Source organism: Engraulis encrasicolus, chromosome 16 (genome assembly GCF_034702125.1).
Source record: "Engraulis encrasicolus isolate BLACKSEA-1 chromosome 16, IST_EnEncr_1.0, whole genome shotgun sequence".
In the NCBI taxonomy this organism is placed as follows: Eukaryota; Metazoa; Chordata; class Actinopteri; order Clupeiformes; family Engraulidae; genus Engraulis; species Engraulis encrasicolus.
In genome coordinates this window covers 6,307,940-6,331,057 of record NC_085872.1, presented here as the reverse complement: position 1 = coordinate 6,331,057, position 23,118 = coordinate 6,307,940, and the positions used below count along the sequence as shown (strand labels likewise).

The 23,118-nt window shown below is 44.0% G+C and overlaps 2 protein-coding genes across 2 annotated transcripts; both read right to left on the bottom strand.

The window, feature by feature from the left end:
* Nucleotides 1–259: 259 nt before the first annotated feature.
* Nucleotides 260–16,501, bottom strand: copa (COPI coat complex subunit alpha). The gene is made up of 29 exons (XM_063218435.1): nt 16,251–16,501; nt 15,694–15,807; nt 15,522–15,595; nt 15,306–15,386; nt 15,111–15,187; nt 14,761–14,870; nt 12,538–12,647; nt 12,178–12,277; nt 11,456–11,674; nt 10,740–10,890; nt 10,545–10,611; nt 10,346–10,421; nt 10,168–10,250; nt 9,695–9,920; nt 9,153–9,291; nt 8,224–8,386; nt 7,733–7,879; nt 7,302–7,491; nt 6,520–6,615; nt 6,130–6,218; nt 5,616–5,739; nt 5,067–5,159; nt 4,751–4,857; nt 3,706–3,852; nt 3,046–3,369; nt 2,662–2,772; nt 2,292–2,453; nt 1,336–1,530; nt 260–1,096 (listed from the first exon to the last, which is right to left on the bottom strand). Exons 1-29 carry the CDS (start codon nt 16,288–16,290, stop codon nt 1,037–1,039), a joined length of 3,675 nt encoding a protein of 1,224 aa, XP_063074505.1. The 5' UTR covers nt 16,291–16,501; the 3' UTR covers nt 260–1,036.
* A 1,182-nt stretch (nt 16,502–17,683) lies between these two features.
* On the bottom strand, nt 17,684–22,725 carry pex19 (peroxisomal biogenesis factor 19). The gene is made up of 8 exons (XM_063218434.1): nt 22,611–22,725; nt 21,861–21,952; nt 21,107–21,269; nt 20,747–20,832; nt 20,450–20,623; nt 19,980–20,138; nt 19,369–19,413; nt 17,684–19,248 (listed from the first exon to the last, which is right to left on the bottom strand). The coding sequence occupies exons 1-8, from the start codon at nt 22,669–22,671 to the stop codon at nt 19,162–19,164; spliced, it is 867 nt and encodes a 288-aa protein (XP_063074504.1). The 5' UTR covers nt 22,672–22,725; the 3' UTR covers nt 17,684–19,161.
* Nucleotides 22,726–23,118: the final 393 nt, after the last annotated feature.

The following is a 23,118-nucleotide window of genomic DNA, read 5'->3' as shown; positions in this document are numbered from 1 at the left end:
TTACTGCTGTCGGGACATTTAGGCCAAAGTTAAGTAGGTCAGATTTGGTGGTAAAGGTTCGACAGAGTGCTAAAACCAGTTAGCTGTACACTGCACAGAATTACCAACAAGTTATTAATGTCTATAAATTACTACTTAGTACAGATGTTAAGAGTTTACTCTGGTGGTTGTTTTATCAGAGGCAGTAACCATTTAAAAAAAGTTAAATCCATTTTTGAAAGGGTCACAAACTAATATTTTTAAGAAAGCAAAACACAGGTTGAGGACAAATATTTATTATTTAAGATCTGCACAGGAAATAATGCAAATACAGTATGCATTTGACTCAGTTGACATGACCCAACACATACATGGGAAATATAAGTATGCTGCAGTTTCAGCAAGTAATCATTAACTGTACTGTAATGTGAGTTTATAGTAGCATTATAATTAAATGACCAGTTTATTGTTAAAAAAAAAAAGACATAACAAAGTGCCTTACCCAAAGCTGTCTGTTCATCACAAGCCAAATGGTCAAGACAATTCATGTTGTTGCACACATCACATTTGAAATAATTCCACATGTAAATAGCAATTGTATGCTAGTTTAAGTTTAAGTTTAAACTTAAAGTTTAAGTTTTCTAGCGACATAGCTGGTGCCATGTCATAGAATATAAATACAGCGGTCCCAGGGACAATAATCAGATGATTGGCTAATGTTTGGACAGACAAGGACAGAAAATATACGATTTAACATTGCAAAACCAGTTAAAAAAACAAAACGAAACCAAAAAAAAACAAAAAAACTTCCAGTGCCTCTTGGCTCTCTCTATGAGCCCCAGAAAAGGCTTCAAGAATGTTGGGAAGTGTGTAAAAGGAGACGCAGAAAAGGAAGGGAAGCCGTTAGGGACATACAAGGCATTACGTCTTTTTTCTAACATAATCAAATGTGCCGGTAAAACATCCATCATCGGACCAATTACCGTCTCTTCCATAACCTCCACTTAGCCCATTTTCTCATGGGTCAAATGTTGCACTTTCCCCTTCTCGGCTCCCTTTAACGGAACTGCAGAGGGCTTACACGCAGACCGATCACATCCTTTCCAATCTCTGTTACCTAGGAGCCAAAACATAAACAAATTCAGTTCCAAATCTGAACACAACACAGTTGACAGCAAGCAGACAGGTACAATTCACACTCATTTTTCACACTCCATTTCTAAAGGAACTTCACCATTTACACAAAAACGTCGCTATGCATGCTTAAAATTCATCATTTAAAAAAAATAAAAAATAACATGGTACTTTTTCGATAATTGGCAGGTGAAGAGGTGTGGTGGCGGCGGGCAGGCTTACCTGTGTGACCCTGCACACCTGGCCCTTGAAGGTGGGGCAGTAGCAGGCTCCAGAGAGGGGGCACTTCTCCACCGGTCTTCCACGGTACAGCGGCACGTAGGAAGCAGCGCACAGGTCAAAGGGATTGTGCGGATCATAGCTAAGCTGGTGGGCGTCTGTCAGAGTCTTCTCACACGCTGCCAGAATCTTCCTTGTCTAATACGAGAGAGACAATGGGGCAGTTGTAATGAGCTGGAGGGCTGGACCTGCACTAATGCTCTTACCTTGGACACACAAGGCAGGCAAGCAAGGCAAACAGCCAAACAGGTACACGCACACATATACGTACGCACACGCGCACACACACACACACACACACTTGATTAATCGATTAATCGATGAATGCGTGGATTGATTAAAAAACATTAATCACAATTAATCCCCAATTCAATTGACAAGAGACCCAGGTGAAATGTGCATGTGTGTGAAGAGGAATGTGAAGAGTGGGAATATTTAAATTACCTATTAAAGAATTTCAATAGAATTTATTTAAATGTAGTGTTTTATGTCAATTTTGAAGTCAAATATTTAGATAGAATAGTTTTTTCCCCCAGTAAACATTGGGATTTCGAGGGAAAACGCAGCTGATCAATTAATCGTAAGTTGACCGATAAGGTCAATCAACTAACAATTAATGAATTTATCGACAATTTGCATCCCTAACGCACGCACACACACATACAGGCGCACACAAACACATACAGGCGCACACACACACATACAGGCGCACACACACACATACAGGCGCACACACACACAGGCAGACAGGCACACACAGGCAGGCAGGCAGACACACACACGCACGCACGCACACACACGCACGCACGCACACAAACACACAGGCAGGCACACACACAAACACACAGGCAGGCACACACACAGAGGCAGGCGCGCACGCACGCACGCACGCACGTTACCTGTTGTGCCACCTCTGGTTTGGGTCCCAACTCAAGTAGACGGCGCGCAAATCCTGCGGCAGTTTTGAAGTTTTTCAGCTTGAAGAAGAGGTTGAGTGCTGTGCGGAGTACCAGCACCATGTGAACTGGCTGCAGGTTGCAGTGGGTGAAGTACGCCGCCATCTGGTGGAGGAAGCAAGTAACTAAGTGTTATTCCATGCAGTCAAGACAAGTTAAAACCAATGATGGCCAATTGATGGAACATGAATTTAATTTAGATTAATAAAGACAATTTTGCCATGCTTGAATGGCAATAAACATTTAATATGAAATTAATTTTCCACTTTTAACTCAAACTAAAAATCGTATAACACAGTCCTGCTTCCATTACCTCGCACAGTCTCTTCTGTTGGTCAAGAGTGTCTTTTGGCAACTTCTTCCTCTCCGTTTCCATGGTGAGTCCGACAATGTATTCTTTGCAGATGGTGATGAGCTGTTGGGCCTGAGGGAAGAAATACAAGTACCATGATGCACTTGTGAATCCACCTTTGGTGTCAGACAAGGCAACTGTCGCTTAACACAACCAGATACGTTAAGTACTCGCCTTTCTTTCCGTCACCATCTGAGTCCTCACACAAAAACTTTTCATCCCTTTGATAAATACTTCTCCTCTTAAAGTACAGCAACTTCATTTTCTAACTAGTAGTTATGATAAAACACACTCAGAAAACACACTCAGACACACACCACTGCCACCACACACACACCCACACACCTCTGCGATCTCCTGCTTGTTGTCGACCACCAGCAGCGGTACGGACAGCAGGATGGCGCGGAACCTCTCCACAGCCTCCTCGAAGCGTCCGGCGGTGGTGAGCTGGTAGCATTGCTGCAGGCGTGAGATGAGGTCCGCCAGACGCAGCCCCACGGCGGGCAGCCCGCCCTTGGCCCCGGCGTCCTTCCAGTTGCGGAGCGGGTGGCCGCGCAGGCAGGGTAGCGACGGCAGGCCCAGGTAGGCGGTGCGGCCGCGAGTCAACGTCTGCATGAAGAGCTGCTTGTAGGGCTCGAAGCACACCACACCCACCTGGTCGTGCAGGAGCTGCAGCAGGGGAGACCAGAGGGGAGGTGGAGACAAAGGTTACATGGAGACAAGATGGAAGGGGATACAGGAGCAGGAAGCTGGACTTTTTAAAATGGATGATTCTAAAAAGGTCCATTTGTTTGTACCTCTGTAAAATAATTGTATATATTCCTAATGGTATATTTATTTGCTTTTATTTTTCAATCTGGTCTTTTTTCTGGTCTGTGATTTTACAGATTAGAATAAACACACAGACAGAAGGGGTCATACTCAACAAACAGTACTACAAAATGACCAGGAGAGGGAGCTTGGATGCAACGTAAACTGTACAGAAATGCTTCATCTTTCCCTTACCCTCATGGCGGTCTCGAAGGAGCCTGCCAGAACGTGGTCCACTGGCAGCTGGGAGTTGTTGCACCACATCTGCGTGGGGCTCATGCCCTTGGTGGGCGGGACGAAGAAGCCCTCATCTGCCCCGCCCCCTGCACCTGCCGGCAGCTCCTATTGGCCACAAGAGGATGAGGCGTTAGTGTCGCTATGGTAACAGTGCATGTTTGTCATTGAGGTCAGTGCATGTTAAGTAAAATTAAAAAGTACAGGGCAGTCATGGGTGAGCGGTTAGGGCGTCAGACTTGCATCCCAGAGGTTGCCGGTTCGACTCCCGACCCGCCAGGTTGGTGGGGGGAGTAATCAACCAGTGGTCTCCCCCATCCTCCTCCATGACTGAGGTACCCTGAGCATGGTACCGTCCCACCGCACTGCTCCCCATGGGGCGCCACTGAGGGCTGCCCCCTTGCACGGGTGAGGCATAAATGCAATTTCGTTGTGTGCAGTGTGCAGTGTTCACTTGTGTGCTGTGGAGTGCTGTGTCACAATGACAATGGGAGTTGGAGTTTCCCATCCCAGTTGGGCTTTCACTTTTTTCACTTTCTTTCAAATGCAATGATTTCCAAAGTAGGTTTAACTTTCAAAGTGTATGAAAAGAATCTTAAACTTACTAACTCAAGCCGGTGGAATATAGCCAGGCTTTTATGCTCTCAAGCACATTGAACTACACAACCAGAGATTCTATGGCAACAGGAGCAACAGGAGTTGCATCACTACACAGGATAAACCACCATGAATGACACGGACATACAGTAATACAACTCATGGGAATCAAGAAGAGCATGCCTAAATCACTAAACGTCTACAAGTACAATACATGGACCAATCTCAAAATCAGAGTTGTATAAATTCGAAGTAGAAGTACTCTTACAGATTTAGAATTAGAACACTAGTAGTATGATATTACAAAGTTGACACCATGTAAAATCACATCACTTGTTATGTAATTGCATCTGTACTTCTGTACTTCTACTTTCTCCAACTCTGCTGAATATGAAGGAGCAGCACTGACCAGCTCTGGGGGCAGGTCCAGGTCCTCCTCCACCTCCCAGCCTCCTCCCTCCTCCTTCCCGATGCCCGCCTCATCACCCAGCACGTCCTGGGCGTCCGCAAAGCCATCTGAGGAGGAGCACAAGTATTCATATTCAGCACTACATCAGCTCTGACAAATAAAAATAACAAATTAACTAAATCCACACTAACAAACCATGAGTGTTAATTAATGTGTTTTTTAATTTAGCAAAAAGAACAAGGAAGAGAAATATATAGAGAAGACACATAACATAGGCTGCTGTTGGCATGGGATTGTGATGGAGCGCGGCACTGACCTTCATCCAGGCGCAGCTCTGCGTCCTCTCCCCAGCCCTCTCCACCGCCCACATCCACGTCCACGTCTGCTGCTGCCATCTGGCCAGCTTTACCTGCAAAACACATCAGCGTCACAAGGCAGAACCCAGCACATCCCCAGAACACAACACACCACAGTACAACACACTAAAGGTAGTTCAGTGCCATAACCTGCGACATACTGTGCTTCAGCATCTTGCGTAACAACAATATGAAAGTGCTTTACTTGCTGTCTTCATGTCACAACAACAGAGACTACGGTAAGTGTGTTAATGCTCAAGACTAACTTAAGCATTAACACAAGCAGTAAACAGCATAGGATGTCGAACTGTAGTAAGTTTTACCAATAGTCAGACTAAGCAATAGCCAAGGGCCCCACCAAAACTGTCAACTGTAGGGCCCCTCAAGAGTCAGCGCCGTCATGGTAAATATAAATACCAGCAAAATAATTTAAGAGGGCCCCATGTCTATATTTTGCCTAGGGCCCCTGAATAGGTAGAACTGCCCCTGTCTGCATTATTTTAGGTCACCTTTGGCAGCGATGGCTCCCTCAAAGAAGCCCTTAGAGACGGTGAGCAGGGGCCAGTTGGTGTCCAGAGGGTTGATGGGGGGAGGTGGCTGCAGCAGCTGGGCATTGGCATCCACCTCAGGAATCTTATCAAATAAACAAACAAACAAAAATTAAGAATTGGTTTCATTTCACAATGATTATGAAACTGTATCCCTGCTTCAGAATAACGCTGGGCACATGACAAATCAAGAATTGTGTTGATGTGATGAATAATTCAAAAGTCATCGGTCATCTGTAAATTTGACTAGCATGATGTGGATGACTGAGAACCAACAGTTAAAAGGAAGGTAGTTGTAACAACTGGACTGAGACAAATATCCAACTGCTTACAGTTACACTCCAGATTCTGTGGGGCTATTCCATTCCTATGGGACAGCCATGGTGTACGTCACTTTGGATAAAAGCGTCAGCTAAGTGTAATGTGATGCAATGTAAGGTAATCATGTTCTACTTGTATTGCCATGTGACCTTACATTCTCCTTCTCAAGGTCAAAGGTCTCCTTCAGGCCCTCTGCTTCCTCATCCAGGCCGTGGGTGGCTGCCGTCAGGTAGGCCAGGGACTCTGCAACACAGGCAGCAAAGTGATTCAATGTTAGGACAGGACCCCAGGTTAACAACCACTGTTTTAAGATAATATTGCTCTAGAATATCTGCAAAATATTTAGGGCCTAGGGTGCTTCAGAACCACTGTGCTAGACCACAGTGCTTTCTACAGTCAATCTAGTTAGGAGCTTCTACATACAAGCTTCATACACTAATGCTGGCTGTGGAGATCAGTATACTATATGTGAAACTGAGTGGTGCTATTAGTCTCTGGGAATGTGTGTGTGTGTGTGTGTCGGCACGTGTTAGGCTGTACTCACTCTGACCACAGTTCTTCAGGATGCGCACTCTCTCGCTGACGTCCCCCAGGTACAGGGCACCCTGGTAGTGACCACTCATGTCCTTCCTGATCTCAGCTGCAGAAGATAACACACAATAGACAAGTTATACACAAACATTCAGCCCAGCAGATTGGAGAAAACATGCTGAATAGTTCCACCTCTCACTTTTTGCCATTGCACATGGATTTTCATGGGAGCAAATAAAAGTTTCAGTGTAACAAGGCAGTCCCCATTTGATCAGCTCTAATTCAGTCATGAGTACTGCCTGAGCACTCTGAGCAGTATGATGTTGTCCGCGTTCGTTAAACATCAGTGTTCTCATTTGTATTATCCCCAAGTGTTGCAATAGAACGCATTTACAACGGGGTGTTAGGAGAACAAACTCGGGTTTGGTCCAGGTAGAGAAATTCTGAGGAACTTAAGGTTACATTTTTAAACGTTTTATTTGGTTAAAATGCATACGCGTTTTGGCCCTTCAGGGCGAATAAAAAGAAGGCCCTTGGGGCCGAAACGCGTAGGCATTGTAACCAAATTAAAGTAAAAAATTGTAACCTTGAGTGCCTTAGAATTTCTCTAACTCGACCAAACTTGAGAGCCCCTACACTGATGAGCACCAAGGGAAAAAGGTGAAGACCCAGAAGTACTCCAATTACCGGTTTGTGTTTGATACTAACTCAAGTTTACAGACTACTGAATTTCAAAAGAACAAGCTATTACACACAGCTCACTGATCTTTCACCTCAACCATAGCATTCACTCACCGATCTTCATCATCTTGCGCAGCTTGGCCAGGTTGCCAGTGATGAGGTACAGGAAGGTGAGCTTGTCGAAGTTCTTGGTCCTCTGGTAACACATCTCCACCACCTGGTGGTGGCCCTGCAGCAGAGCCGCCTCTCCCAGTCGCTCCCAGCAGCTGCGCTCGTCCAGGGCCTTGGCAGCCTCCAGCGCCACCTAGGGGAGTGGGGGAGACATTGCAGATGTCAGATAACGAACTGGGTCAGGAGTGGTCACACTATAATCTAACCATGAGGACGAAAAAGGTGTTTGAAAACTGGCAATAAATAGGATATTAGCTGTGTCTGAAAACACTTGATTTACCGTCTATTGAAAGTGGTTTTGCATATAGTAGTCTACTAAGTACAATGCAAAGATCATTACTCTCTCCCTCTCCCTCTCACACACAAACACACACCTCGATGTTGCCACACTCCAGAGCAAGGCTGAAGCGGGTCTTCTCGTCCTTGACGAAGTGCAGAGCCACCTCTGGGTAGCCTTTCTTCTGGAGGTAGGCGATGATGGACTGGCCCACCAGTTTGGCATTACGCACCATGTGCAACACCTGGCAACACACAACCAGGAGTTGGTTCACCATAACAATTTAACGCTGACATAACAACACTATAAATAACAATTTAATATGCAGCAAGTCGACTCAAGAGATGGACTGGTCCGCCAGTTTGGCATTATGCATCATGTGCAACACCTGACACACAACCAGGAACTGTTAACCTTGGTAAGACTTACTCATTGCACACAGACACATTATAAAGCTTCAAAAGCAAGCAACACTTTTACTACCGACATAATGACACCACACACACTGTATAGTATGCATTAAGTTACACATGAAGTATGCAGAGTGGAGTTTTAGGGACATTGGGTTGACAGATAGAAGTCACATACCTCCTCGTATTTGCGGCTGACCAGGGCCAGTTTGAAGCGATATTCGGTGGGGTCGATGTTGAGCACACGTGGGCGACACTCGCGGTCCAGGCAGTACACGCTGTTACCTCGCACCCGCGTCACGTAGATGGGCAGGTCCAACGTGCGGATGATGCCGTGATCGCTGCAAACAGTCAAAAATTAATTAATACACGTTCTTCTTATTATTATTATTATTAATTATTTGTTGGTCTATTTTGCCTTCATTGTGTGATAGGACATTGAAAATATTGACAGGAAGCGAGTGGGGAGACAGATGGGGAAGGGCCGGCAAATGACCTCGGGCTTGAATCGAACTCGGGTCGCCGGTGTAGCAGTTGAGGGCCAGCGGATTGAGCCACGGCTGGGCCACTTATTATTATCATTAATGCACATACTGAACTTCACTTTTCTTACGTTCTTCACGTTAAATGGTCTATTGAGTGTCCTAGTATGGGGATGGGCCAATGCTGGGGGACGTGTGCATGTAGAGCAGTGGTTCCCAAACTTTTTCCCCTGCGCACCCCCTTGTAGATTTCAATGTGGTTCGCGCACCCCCTAAGCGAATGTTTTGGTGTGCTGAAGTATGATTCACTGCACATTATTCACAGTTGTTTTGGGGAATCCTATTTCCAACAGTCTAGGAGTTAAACTACACTTCAGATGGACCATCCCAGCATACAATTCACCATACAATTAAAAATTACTTCATGTTCATTAATGCTGGATAAAAACTCACATATCCACCATTGCTCTATTTAGCTCACGCACCCCCTTATGGCAGGCCGCGCACCCCCAGGGGAGCACGCACCCCAGTTTGGGAAACCCTGATGTAGAGGAATGTAGCCAGAGGTGAGGGCGTATTTGATTTTGGTGTAGGCATGTATGTGAAGGTGTGAGGAAGAGCATACCCGGAGGTGAGGGCGTATTTGATGTGGTTGGAGGTGGTGTAGATGAAGACTCCGCTCTCGTCCCAGGCGCCGCTCTTCACCCGGATGTTCTCGTGGATGTTGCACAGGCTCTCCAGCTTCCTGTTGCAGATCATGATGGCTGCCGACAGGAGGAGGGAAGAGGACAGAGGAGAGGGGGTCATTTAAAGTCAGACAGGAATTTCAACATGCAAGGCAGGCAACCAAGGCCACTTTAGTCAGTGTATAGGCTTGTCTACACCTATTTAATTTTGTCTGGGACTCTGGCTGTTTCCATTGACATGGTTGAGACTCAAGACTTGATTGGACAAAGTGAAAACATGGAGTGTTTGTGAATGAATAGACAGTAGTTGGGCAAAAGGTGTTTGCATGGATCTAAACTTCTTAGGAGTCTGCAACAGCAGGAGCTGAGGAACAACAAAGACTCCTCAATCCACCACACAAGGCCAGATCATCAGGGTAAGCCAAGCTAACTTTCAAGGACACAGGAAGGTCAAAGGAAGTGGCATGCCGTGGCGTCTCACCGTGTTTAGCCAGCAGGGCGACGTGGCTGGTGTCCGTGCTCCACACCACGTACTTGACCTTGGCGATCTTCACGGTGGCGAGCGAGCGCTTCTGCTGCACGTCGAACAGCGTGACTCCGTCGGCGTCCCGCAGCAGCAGAGAGCCGGTTCCGGCGTAGAAGATCTCCTCGCAGCTCGGAACCTGCACCTTCTTCACGATCTCGTTCTTCAGGTTCTTGATCAGCAGCTGGTAGAATAAAGGTGAGAAGGATAGTGAGAGAGGTACATGGATGTAGAAATAATAAGAGAAAGAAAAGCCAGTCCTATTCCTAGGTATTACTGAAGAAACACTGAATTTACAGTAGATGCAGTCTTGAACACTCTACTATTGTTATGCTATCATTACAGACAAGAGCTGGAAAGAGCAGATTCTGTTCAAATACATAGATAATACAAGGTACAGACAGGATATAGGAAAAAATAAAGCTTCTTACCGAGTGCATACGGTCCAGAACAGCAAATCTGTTTCTGGCCACCCAGACGGCAGTTAGACCAGATGATCTCTTGCCTTCAGGGGCTAGAAAGCGAAGATGGAGATTTTTGGTTAATTATTATGAGTACTAGTGCACATGCATGTGGGCCATTTCAAACCATACACATCACCCGGCTTACCATCAGGGTTCTGGGAGTCGCTCTCGCGTGGAATTGAGTACAGATCGTATGTGCTGTTCTCCAGGTTGGTGGCTCTCTGTCCAGCAAATAAGGAAATGGATTACAAACCTTACACTTGTCATACTTTCACCTTTAAATCTACATTGACACGTCTGGGCTCATCCAAGCACGTATTGTTGGCAATATCAGCAATACTCACAGCGCAGAGCAGAACGGCATTTTCAGCTGGATTGTAAGACATGCTGAACACCGGGAACTTGGAACCACTGCAAAAGGAAGGACAAAAAATATACACAAATTTAAAAATACATCTACATGTTCATATTGTCTGCACACAGAAGAAGTACCTCCATCATTAAGACCTTTCAGCTGTTTGTCCCCTCTGAGCCCTCACCTGCGCAGCTGCATGACTGCAGTGTCCTTGCTGCTGTTGAAGTCCAGCTGCCGCAGGAAGCGATCCTTCACGTAGTAGAGCATGTTGCCATACACAGCGTAGGCTGGCCTCTCCCTCTCCAGCTTGAACACCAGCATACCACTGTCATGGCCTGCACACACACACACACACACACGCACACGCACACGCACACGCACACGCACACGCACACGCACACGCACACATTAAATTATATTACACTTAGCTGACACTTTTATACAAAGTGACCTAATTATTTTAGGTACAGGGTATTGGTTACAGTCCCTGGAGCAGTGTGGGGTTAAATGACTTGTTCAAGGGCACCTCAGCCATGGAGTGAGACAGGGAGTGGAAGGGTGGGATTCGAAACTGCAACCCTCTGATCTAAAGCCCATCTCCTAAACCACTAGGCCACGGCTGCCTAGAAGTCAGTGATACGATGAACAGAGGATGCACTATGGATACTGGTATTTTAGTAAGCCCAGATGTCTGTTAATAGAAGCACACAGAGTACTGTGAGTGTCTTGTAACCTCTACTACTTTGAGTTAGAACAGCCTATGGAAGACAGAACACTGAAAGAAAAAGAAAGAATAAAGGAAAGAGAGAGCAGGAAAAACATTTCTTCTGGCTTATCAAGCAATCTGGTAATCCATCCGTCTATTATGACAAGCCAGGCCGTGAAATGCGAGCTCCTCACCTGCGGCAAAGAGGTTGAGGTTGGGATGAGCGCCCAGCACCCAGAAGCGGTCGTGGTCCCTGCGGAAGGTCTGCACGCCGGTCCTCTTGGACATGTCCCACACACGGATGCTCTTGTCCTCCGAGTTGGACAGGATGAGCTCCTGACGCGGGTGGAAGACGGCGCAGGACACGTTGTTGTAGTGTCCCCTGCAGGTGTCCAGCTCCCACGCCTTGGACTCTGTGGTGGTAGAAATGCATGCTTGGTTTAATTTGGATTCATTTGGGGTTACTGCAGTGGTGGCATAGTGTTACTTGGCTCTGAAGAAGACAGTAGTCGCAATGAGTCAGCCCGTTTAATTAAACTTTAATGTAAAGGTATTTTAACTTCACCAGCAGTGTGCCTTGGAATCTTTGGCAGACCTTATCAACAGCCACAACTGGAGCTAAGTCTGACCACAATTTTAAGTAATAAAAAAATAAAGTGTGTTGGTGCTTTTAAAAAAACCTGAATGACATAAAATAATAAATATTGCGAATCGGCCAAAACCACACGCGTATCGGCCGATACGATACACTTAAAAAAGGCAAATATCGGCCCGTTATATATATCGGTCTATCCTTACTACACACCACACGTGTCAGGAAATTGGCAATAGGGTTGAGCTTTACTTCTTACAACAACAATAACAACAACAACAAGTCAAGAAAATACAATAACCCAAAACATGAGGCACTTCTCACCGTTCATCCTCCAGATCTTGACCTGGCGGTCATCAGCTCCAGACACGATCAGGGGCATGCTGGGATGGAAAGCTGCCCAGTTCACCCCACGGTCGTGACCCTGCAGAAACACATGGAGACACGCAGACGCAGACACACACACACACACTTAATCTTCCATCTTCAACCTCTCCACTAGAGCCACTGAGGACAGTCAATACACAATATTTATTGACCACACAACATTCGGTATGTTCTTTTTCTCTACTCCTTTCTATGCTCGTTGCTTAATCACAGTTTGTCAGAGTCTATACTGACTGCTGAGGCCAGGTACAGCCAAGTTACCCCATTAGATATGAATAATTGCTGATGGCTGCTCACCTCTAGCACGTGCTTCACCACAGCATCAGATGCCCCAAACAGGTCCACACCTGTGAGGCCGCGCACCTCCGTCTCCAGTGCACCTGGAGACAGGTTCTTCTTCCTCAAACCTGGAACCAACAATCCGAGCAAAACACGAGGGGAAGGAGGAACCAAAGACAAGCAACACGACAAGGAGAACCATGAAAGAGAACAGGGGAAGAGAGGTGGTAATATCAAACGCGTTACTCATAATGCTCAAATCAGAAATGATTGCATCTGATATAAAACTGTGATACAAATAACATCACATCACCAAACACAACACACACACACACACTGTTGGGCTGCTAACCACAAACAGGTGCCAGGAACTAAGAGCACAATCAGCGTTCTCTTAATGATTTCACTGAGAGCAGAGCAGTCTTGAAGCAGTCACGCACACAACCATTGACAGCTTCTATAGACCACATCAACATCTAAGTGATTGGGTTAATTTGACTGAGCACCCAGAGGGCACATGATTTGTTGTAAAGAACAAAAGTAGTGTCAGCAATAAGGTCAAATGTTATTCTGAAACACTGGCCGCTGTTCGGTGTAAGCAACCTACAGAAAGTATACATATCTCCAGAAAATAAGATTCCTACAGTTCATTTAGCATAAACACTGCTGGCACCACTTTTAAATGATTATAACATCAGTATTACAACAATCAGTTGCCTGGCAGGAAGGCTCAGGTAATCACAAAGGAAAGAGAACACGGTTTGTGCTGGCGATTCCAGCACATGAAACCACTGAGTGAATCAACAGCCCAAGAGAGGTCTGGAAAGAGACAACAACAATGTGCAGGTGGGAACCAATGTGCAGGTGGGAACCGATGTACAGGTGCAGATGTTTCTGGAGGAGCATGGGGACTGGTGGAAATGAACAGCGTGGAAAACTGGCCAAAGGCCTAATTGGGTGGTGGGTGGAGTGGGGTGGTCTGGAGGAGGGTGTCATGATATGCTCATATGGGGCACTGGGAGTTACGTAAAGAAGGATGAGATGTCTGTAAGCTACTTCATGCTGCTGTTAGGTGATGCACATAACAAAAGGTTTTAGGATAGATGATGCCTCGTGAAAAAAATTACACCGACTTCAATGAGCAAGAGGGTTTGAGGGCATAAATTGGTTATAAAATGCTGAATAATGTTTGACTGATATTACAGACAAATGGATAAAAGCTCACAAATTAAGTTAAAATAATTATCGTAAATGCCTGCAGTGCATGCACCTATGTACGGGTCAGATAACATATTTAACTCACTGGAGCCCATACTATATAGTATAGTAGTAGTATATAATAGTAGTATATAATATATAGTATATAATAAGTACCCATGCTCAAGCCATTTGTTTTCTCTAGTTATAATTAGACCATGCAGCAAGACGTGGGAAATGTGAGTGAATAGATGACTGATGTAGAAATGTAGAAAAAGGAAACATTGCAATGAGGATGAAAGGTTAGTATTCTGAATGACAGAAAATGGTTAGTAACCAGGTTGAGCAGAATATGTATGTGCACATCCTTGACATGGCATAAGACAGAAGGGGGAAAAGTCAGTGAAAGGGTTAATTGATTGAACAGTTAGTGGAGAGGTGAGATACCAACATAAGACAGCACAACCAGACAAATACCAAAAACAGCTCAGTAAAAGCATGCAAAAATACAGAAACACCTCTTGAATGGGACAGCATTGTGTGGTCTTAATAAAAGTGTCTCTCTCTTAACTCTGTTAAACATTCTCTGCAGGTTTCCTTGCCAGGATACCCTTGTGAACATTGATTTGAGATGACTCTTGAAACAACAAGGCCAAAATACCCAAGCCTCACTTGCTTTGTTTGTAGGGAGACTTGGCCATTTTGGTGACACAAGAGCACATTCTAATCATCACCCACAGAATACACATGGCAAGAATCCCTATTGTGACTTCAATCATTGGTTCACAGTATATGCCCTAACATTAATAATAATAATCTATAATCCACTTCCACTGTTGCCGAGTGGTGTGGTGGCAAGAGGTGTTTCTGAGAGCAGCCCACAGAGAACAAATCTTCACACACTGTTACAGGTGGAGCCGAGGATGCTGACGCTTCCCTCTTCTCCACCTCTCCATCCCTTCCCCCATCCCATCATATCATATCCTCCCCCCACTGGCCAAAGTTCTCCCCTATTCAGGTCCAGCCTTTCCATCACGCCCTCACCAGAGATATCCCACACGCGCACAGTCTGATCAAGGCTGGCTGACACCACCAGGTCCTCTGAAGGGTGGAACTGGGCACACATCACGTAGTGGTTATGGCCAGTCAACACACTGTAAAACACAAGAGCCAGAGGTTACACTCAGTTACAAAAATGCAAAGAAATACAGTGTTTTTTTTGTTGTTTTTGTTTTTTAAAATCAACATCAAGATAATATTCTCGTTTATTAACTAAGGTACATTGTGGTTTATGGATACATTTTATACTAAGATTCTGCAGTATTTAAAATGAAATACAGTGCCTCAAGCATGCCAAATTCCAATCAGGTTTTAAAAAAGAAAATTCAACACACCAGACACAAGTACGCGACTGCCAGTTCCAGATGCGAATGGTTTGGTCATCAGATGCACTCAAAATCCAAGGATATTCCTGGGGACATTATAAAGAAATAAAAGAAAAGCATGTTACCGGCAGCAATGAATAATTAAACAAATACTTTGTAAAAAAAAAAGCACAGAATTAGATCAGTGAAAAGACAGATGCTCACATGGTGGAAAAAGGTTGTGCGAATGTAGTCCAAATGTCCAAGCAGTGTGAATAGGCACCTCCTCAGCTTGTAGTTCCATACCTGGGGCGATTAGAAGTTGTTAGGGGTCAAGGTGGGAAATTGGTTATTAAATGTCTCGATAATAAATGCATAAACAAGCAAGGCACAACATGGATAACGCAAAAGAGCCCCACTTTAGTGGACATTAGTACAAACCTTGATTTTGTAGTCATCTCCACCAGAAACAAACAAAGGCTGCTGCTTGTGAAAGTCAATACCCCTGACAGGACCTGTGACAATTGACATGTCATCGTTCAGAAAAAAAGGACCGAAGCAAAACAGTGAGGCATCCTTAGGTGACAAATGTCAAGATCATTGAGTAACCTACCGTCATGCTCGTCGAATTTATCAATCAAGGTGCACATGCGGTAATCCCACAATTGGATGACTCCGTTGTGCAAGCTGGCAAGAATCCATGGTCTTTTGGGATGAAAACTCAACCCTAGTACAGAGAAATAACACCACGTCATTTGCAAATTTGCAGGCTACTTCAGCATCTTGGAAAGTTATGATCCTAGCCGACATGCTACCATTGCACTGTGTCTACGGGAATTTCCAGAATTTTCATTTAAAAAGTCATCTTACTGTTACAGTGACCACTTCATGAAAAGACGTATAGCTTTCAAAGTACTCCCCGCTGGTTAATAATAATTGTCCATAGCTGAATGGTCTGATTAGCTTGCTAGCAGCCAGTCGGTCATTCAACAGTAATGTCAGACAAAACAGTTGGCAATCATGGATATAGAAATATTCACGCATATGTGAAAGGTGAAAATCTACTGCTTTAATAACGGTCTGCCAACATTTGTCGCCTTATAATGTTAAATAAAGCGAATGGCTGCCAGTTTAGCTACCGATGATCTAGCTAGAACTACATCTACTTACCTTTTACACGGGCCGACTTCGTCTCAAATTTGGTTAACATTTTCCCTACACTGTTGCTACCCTCTCGAGAATAACAACTCTGATACTTTATTACAGTTGAATAAATCCAGTAATATTTCAAGAACGTTAACTTGTCTGTATTTCAAAGCGCAAAGCGCTTTAGACCTTCCAAGTTGGATGTGTTTGCTTGCTGGAAGGCAGCAGCTACACTTCCTTAGCTGACACGTCGACGTAGTCAACCTTTTCCTGTTCGAGTTGGGATCCACGTCCCAACTTCCGGTGTTTACCTTACGGTCGGTAGACGCGTGATACATCAACAAAAGTTGTCCTTTGCGTGAAAATGGGTGCATCCCAATATGTGACCTTGCCTCCTCCACTTGCCTCCTCCACTTGCTTCTCGTCATGATGACATCACTGACAACAGCATTATATTTCAATATCTTGCAAAAGCTCAATTGTAAAATGTTTTTCTCATTTGCAATTGGGATGGTGAATGAAAAACAGTCCCTCAAAAGTTGTTGTGGCGAGGCTGACAGCTGGGAAACTTTATCGTTTTCTCCACGGAGGAGGGGCCAGGAGGAGGGACGAGGAGACAAGCACAAGTGGAGGAGGCAAGGACACATATTGGGATGCACACCATGTCATTCATTCACTGCTATACATTCTTAAATCACAGAGGTGGATATAATCAGAGGACCTCTCAATATGAGACGCACTTGTAGCCTACACATTTCACAGAAGGCACTCGTGCCTCTATTCTATTCATGCGCTCTCAGTGGGGCGCGTGTAGTGGAGTGGACTACTAGGCTGCTGTTTCCCAACCTTTTTTGTCTCATGTACCCCCGAGCCTTTTTGTTGTGCCACGAGTACCCCCTAACTTGTGTTTTACATCGCTTTTTCTATTCCAGTGTGACTATGCTCCATGCATTTGTAAAAATTACATTTTTCCAAGTACCCCCTTCAGTGTGCTCGCGTACCCCTAGTGGTACACGTACCCCTGGTTGGGAAACACAGTACTAGGCTGCTGTTTTTAGGGAAGAGAATCGTGATCAAAGATCATAGTACAAGTAGGCCTACAGGTAACACGTCCAGAAGTAGGCCCCGATTTAATCCGGAATTTGCTATGTAACTCTCTCGAAGAGTTGTGTGTGATTGTGTTGTTGTTGTGTGCGTGTGTAATGTCTGTCGGTGTGCGTTTGTGTTCATGCAGTCCTGAATGTGGTCCAAGACATTTGCGTGAGTGCAATCCAAACAGCATCGAGTGTGGAAATACATAATAATGAGCGTGCTGAACGCGGGCGGACGGGCACGCACACGCACACGCACACGCGGACACACACACACACACACACACACACACACACACACACACACACACACACACACACACACACACACACACACACACACACACACCTTTTAAGTCATTGAAATAGATTTAAATTTTTAATTCATTTAACAAAAAAGTGGTGGGCATAAAACTTTGTAACAGGCTCCTCAGCTGGAGTTTGGGTGAGAGAGTGCTGCTGTATAACTACCGGTAGGCCCTACCCTTCATTTACCTTTACAATTTCATTTTACAGTGTGATTATTGCTAGAGTAGATTTTCTCCACTTCTTTGATAGAACTGTGAACTGTCATAGGCTTGATAGCTGTGAGAATGGAAAATTAAAAGACAGATAAATTACAACAGAAATTAAAATACCAAAACAGGTCGACTTACAATCAGGACACACATGTCTATACATTATTACAATGGGTACAACATACTGTACAAAACAGTGGACCAGGAGGCACATCAATTAAATTTCCCACCGATTGAGATGATTCACTCTACAGAGACATTTTACATTTTAAATGTAATCTCGTTTTAGATCACAAAATGTTTTTTCCCCCAAATTAATTAAAGGTATTTGTGTTATTGTGCGCAGTCACACAAATCATAATATCCCTTTCAACTCTGTCTATTACACCATTGTGGATTCACACAAGCTCAAAACAGAATCAGTATGCGGTTTTCGATGGGTTTACATGGTATTATCCATGGAATGGGAATGTTAAAAAATTGCTCTTTTTTTCCTTTTTTTTGAATTTTGAATAAGCAGCTTAATGTAAACATGATCAAAACTCTATGTATATATCTATATACTTCATAATAGCCAATTACCTCCATGGTCTCAACACAAAAGACAAAACAAACAATACACATATGCCACAGTATTTTTTTACAAGCTTGCCATAGTGTCATTACCAGAAGACCACCGGAGAGGAGTTCTTTACTTTACTTAACTTACTTTTTCAAGTTATTGCAACCGGAGATTTACAACCGTGCCGGTGCGTAACGTTCTGAGACCTTGAAATCAAACTTAGTGGCTGCCATCATTCTCCCGACCCCAATTAGGTTCTAGACAGAGCTCAGAAGTAGATATAAATCTCAGGTCTTCAACACAGAAACTACGGCCACACCCACACAGCTCATCAAACTGAACTTAAGACACCTTTACAGGTCATGAGCAGCATTGCTTCCAACATCCTGCTAACTCTTTTATCATGTCATCCAACACAGTGAGATGGACGAGCAACGCCTATAAGCCACTAATTATTTCGCCTTACAGCCAATTCGAAGACCGCGAATTATGATCAATTTACATGGATACAAAAGCAGCTCTCTGCTTGCGAGTGAGTGACCAAGGAAGTGAGGAGAGGAGATTGTTGTTTGGTCGGGAGTGAGTCCTGGATTGTGGTCTTGCCTGTGTCCAGAACATACGGTGGTATACACAGAGCTCCCTCTTGATGGGGTACTCATAACGAAACAGACTGTGTCAGTTGAGGGTCCGACTTCTGCCTCCGTGACCTCCTGAAGCTTTTGGTGAGACAGTTACTGCAAACACCGGACAGAGTGTCTGCCAGATCACATGATTGAGCACTGATCGGCAGGTCCTGCCCCGGGAACTCCTGGGATATTCAAAGACTCCATGTCGAAGTTCAGACCAGGGGGCTGTACAGAAAGACCAAAACCACAAGGGGAAACATTAATAAAATGGTCGGTGCAGTTGGAGGGAGTAACATTCATAAATCAGTGAGAGCTGTTAAGATGAAAGATGACAGATGTACGTACTGCTTCTCCTGCCAACTCTTTGGGAGGCTGCCCAAGGTCTTGCAGCTACAAAAAAAGAGGAGTAAATTCAACAGTCATAATAAGCTCTGAAGTATTCAAATGAGTTTTCACTAATGTCCAGTAATTCAAGGGGGATACCAATTCGTAACACGTTTAAGGCTTTTAAGAAGGGTAATACGATGTTACAAACTGCTGTCTCATCATTTTATTGTTGTGCAGTTTATCACTACATTATTGGAATTGGACACAAGTATGAAGTTCCTTAATGGATGCTTGGGGAACCTACTGCACTTTAGGTGCCTTCATGGAGGATTTAGTAACGCTACGCAACATGTTGCATCTCCATGGTAGACATGTGTATTGACTATTTTGACGCATTCGCCACACACCAGAATCTGTGGAGTATCAGTATCCACAGGATATGCTGCATAAATACATAGCAAAACAGTAGTGAGGTCCCTGGGGATTGCAGCTGTGCAGTGCCTCATATGTCAGTACAGTACACGTATGACGTAAATGTATGCACTGACTGATCAGATTCCAAGATGTACATTTACATGATTACAGAAAAGGTTTTAAAAAAATACACCTGTGAGAAAAGAAACGCTCACCTTCTGCATGAGTTCCAGAATGTTTTCAAAAGAGCTGTCTTGGTCTCCGTCCCTCTCGAATTGGGAGCAGATGTCCCCCATGATCTTGTGCTGCTGCTCAAACCGCCTGAACTCCTCAGGGGACAGGGACTCCTTATTGCTACTCAGCCAGTCTGGGTACTGCACACGCACACGCATGCATGCACACACACAGAGAATATAAATACTTTAAGCAAATTAGTGTAGAGTTACTCTATGAATCTATGAAAGGGAAAAAATAAAGGCATCAAGTAGCCCATGTCTAATACACATACCTCACAAGGCATGATAGGTGAAACACACACTCATATACACATAGAGACATTCAAACAGATGAAACATATTGCAAGGGATATTTATGCTGATGGTCAAGCATATCTTTATCATATGCAAATGTTTCCAGTACATCTTTATAATAGTTTGAATGGAACTAAATGGCATGGCAGTTGTACCTTCTGCGTGATCTCTTTGAGTGATGGGTATAGCACTTCCTTGGAGAGCAGGTTTTGCATTATCGACTGCATAATGGGTAAAATGTTCCCATCCTCTCCTCCACCTTCACCACTGTCGTCCAGTCCCATTCCTTCTAAAGTCTTCGCCAAGTCCTCGCCAGCTAAGCCAGAATTCTAGAATGAGGTGTTAAGAATATTTAGCATCTGTGTTTATTAATTCAATTCATGATTTGAAAGGGATTTTTAAATTACATTTTTGTTCAATCCTTTTACTGCAAGTGCCAGTTAATGGATTACCTGCAAGTAGTCTGCATTTTTTGCCAGTCCACTTAGGGTGTCCTTCAGACAGGAAGTAAACTCTTGCTGTGAAGCTGTGTCTGTGCCTTTGAAAAGAACACAACATATCTTACATGTTAATATTTTTTATTTTGTTTATTTTTTCAGTGCAATCAGACTAGTGTTCGACATGCGTCTTCATCAGAGTCCTCAGTTCTTTGTTCTAGATATTTCACTTTTTTTTTTAACTCAAAAGAAATGAAAAATCTTTAAACAACCCTTCAATTTCTCCCTGTTTGCTTGTTGCATACATCCATGCAATGAAGAGGGATCATTAAAACATAAAAACAATAACAGAATAGTGATGGTTACACTACACACCAACTTTGCCTGCTGCTTCGGACAGTTTCTGGAAGTGCTGCAGCAGTTCTGGTTCCTCCTGGGCTAGCTCCGCCATGGCCTTCTCCCACTCCTCTTTGGCCTGGTTCGCCATCTCTCCTTCAAACAGGGTCTCGAAAAATTGGCTGTCCTCCAACAGCGGGGGCTATAGTAGAAAAAAACACACAAAGTGAGCATTGGAGGCAGGGTTTTGAGTAGACTTTTTTGTCGCAATGATGTCAAAAAAGTTCAGTTTTGAAGCGAACCAGGTATAAACTACTGCTTTCGGGCAGGAAACCAAAGAAAACAGCGATGAGCGTGTCTATGCCAACAGATGCAACCTGCTTTGAATGCATTAAATCAACGATGTCTTACATTGCCAGAAAATGGCCATGGCTGAAACGGTACACACACACACACAGACACACAGACAGAGACACAGACAGAGACACACACAGACAGAGACACACACAGACAGAGACACACACAGACAGAGACACACACAGACAGAGACACACACAGACAGAGACACACACAGACACAGACAGACACACACACCCCATGCTTTACTATGATGATGATGTTCATGCGAACTGATTAATAGAATTGGAATGGCTTGGAGACAGCGATATAAAGTACTGGACTGGAGGAGTGGAGTAGAAGTAAAAGTACTAAATCAAGAAACAGACTTGAGTAGAGGTGGTTGAGTACTTAGGTAGTGCTACTCCTTTACTATTTCACTCAGATCGGAGCTTACCTTATTCCCATCTGCATCCTCTGCATTCGAACCTGAAGCCGCCTCTGAGGTAGAAGGTGGAACATTTGCTTTGTCGAAGTCATCAAGGGCACCTGCAAAAGATGTTACCAAATACTGAGCAGTTCTAAAGTAGTTATAAAACATGCAGTAACCTAATAAGAGTGGAACGCTTGTACCAGAGAGACTGGATAATATAATACTCATTTTTTTAGCTTGTACTGTGCAAGTGTGTGTGTGTCTGTTTTGGTCAAATGTCAGATTTACAATCGTCGACACTGTACTCATGTAAGGCAAACATAGATGATTTATAAACGAGCAATTCGCGAGACTATAGAAATCACGTCTCGCCTTTAAAAGTCAAAACAACTATAGGTAGGCCGCCTACTAGACGTAGACTGACAGGTCTGTCTGGAAATTGGCAGTCACATTGCGAAACGTTCCCACTTCAACACCAGTTAAAGTTTATTTAGCATCACGATGGGTCTTCGCATTTCATAAAAAATAAATAAAATGATGGACATCACCGTGGTATCTCACAAAATCATGACAGTGACTTAAAAAAATAACTTAAAACCTAAGGTCAACGCGGGCGCCGTACTGTCAATTTAAGGGACAGGTTAGCTAGGGCTACTGTGAGTGAGAAGGATCCTGCATGTTCTTGAAAGTATAAATCACCAGCACACCAACTTTAAACACAAATCGTACCACCTAGAAGACACAATACGCGTGAAGAATAACCGTAAAACTTACTGTCCAATAATTCATCCAGCTCTGCATCTCCCTCAACCTGCTGATCTGATGCAGACGCCATTTTTTCCTGACTTCCGGGAGGAAGAAGCGCATAATAATGACGTATGGCTTGTGCTCACCCAATGTGAGTTGTAGATTGTCTCTGATGTGTTGATTACATTGACAGTATATTTATATTCTATTTACTGTCAATGGTTGATTACAATAAATAATAATAATAATAATAATAAACTTCTTCTATACACATCTATGGTGAGTTGTACTAGCTTCCTGTTCAAATTTGAACTGCCCCAACATTATCAAAAAGAAATTAAAAACAGCTTTATTTTCCATCTGCCTTCGGTGTCAATAATACAATATAGTGTTCTTCTCTTTTCTTTCTCTATTACTCTATAGCACACTGAATGACAGTTGTGTGTGATAATGTGCTTTATAAATAAGTTTGATTGATTGATTGAGCGGACCAATGCTTCAATTTTCCGGATGCATGCACTGAATAATAAAAATT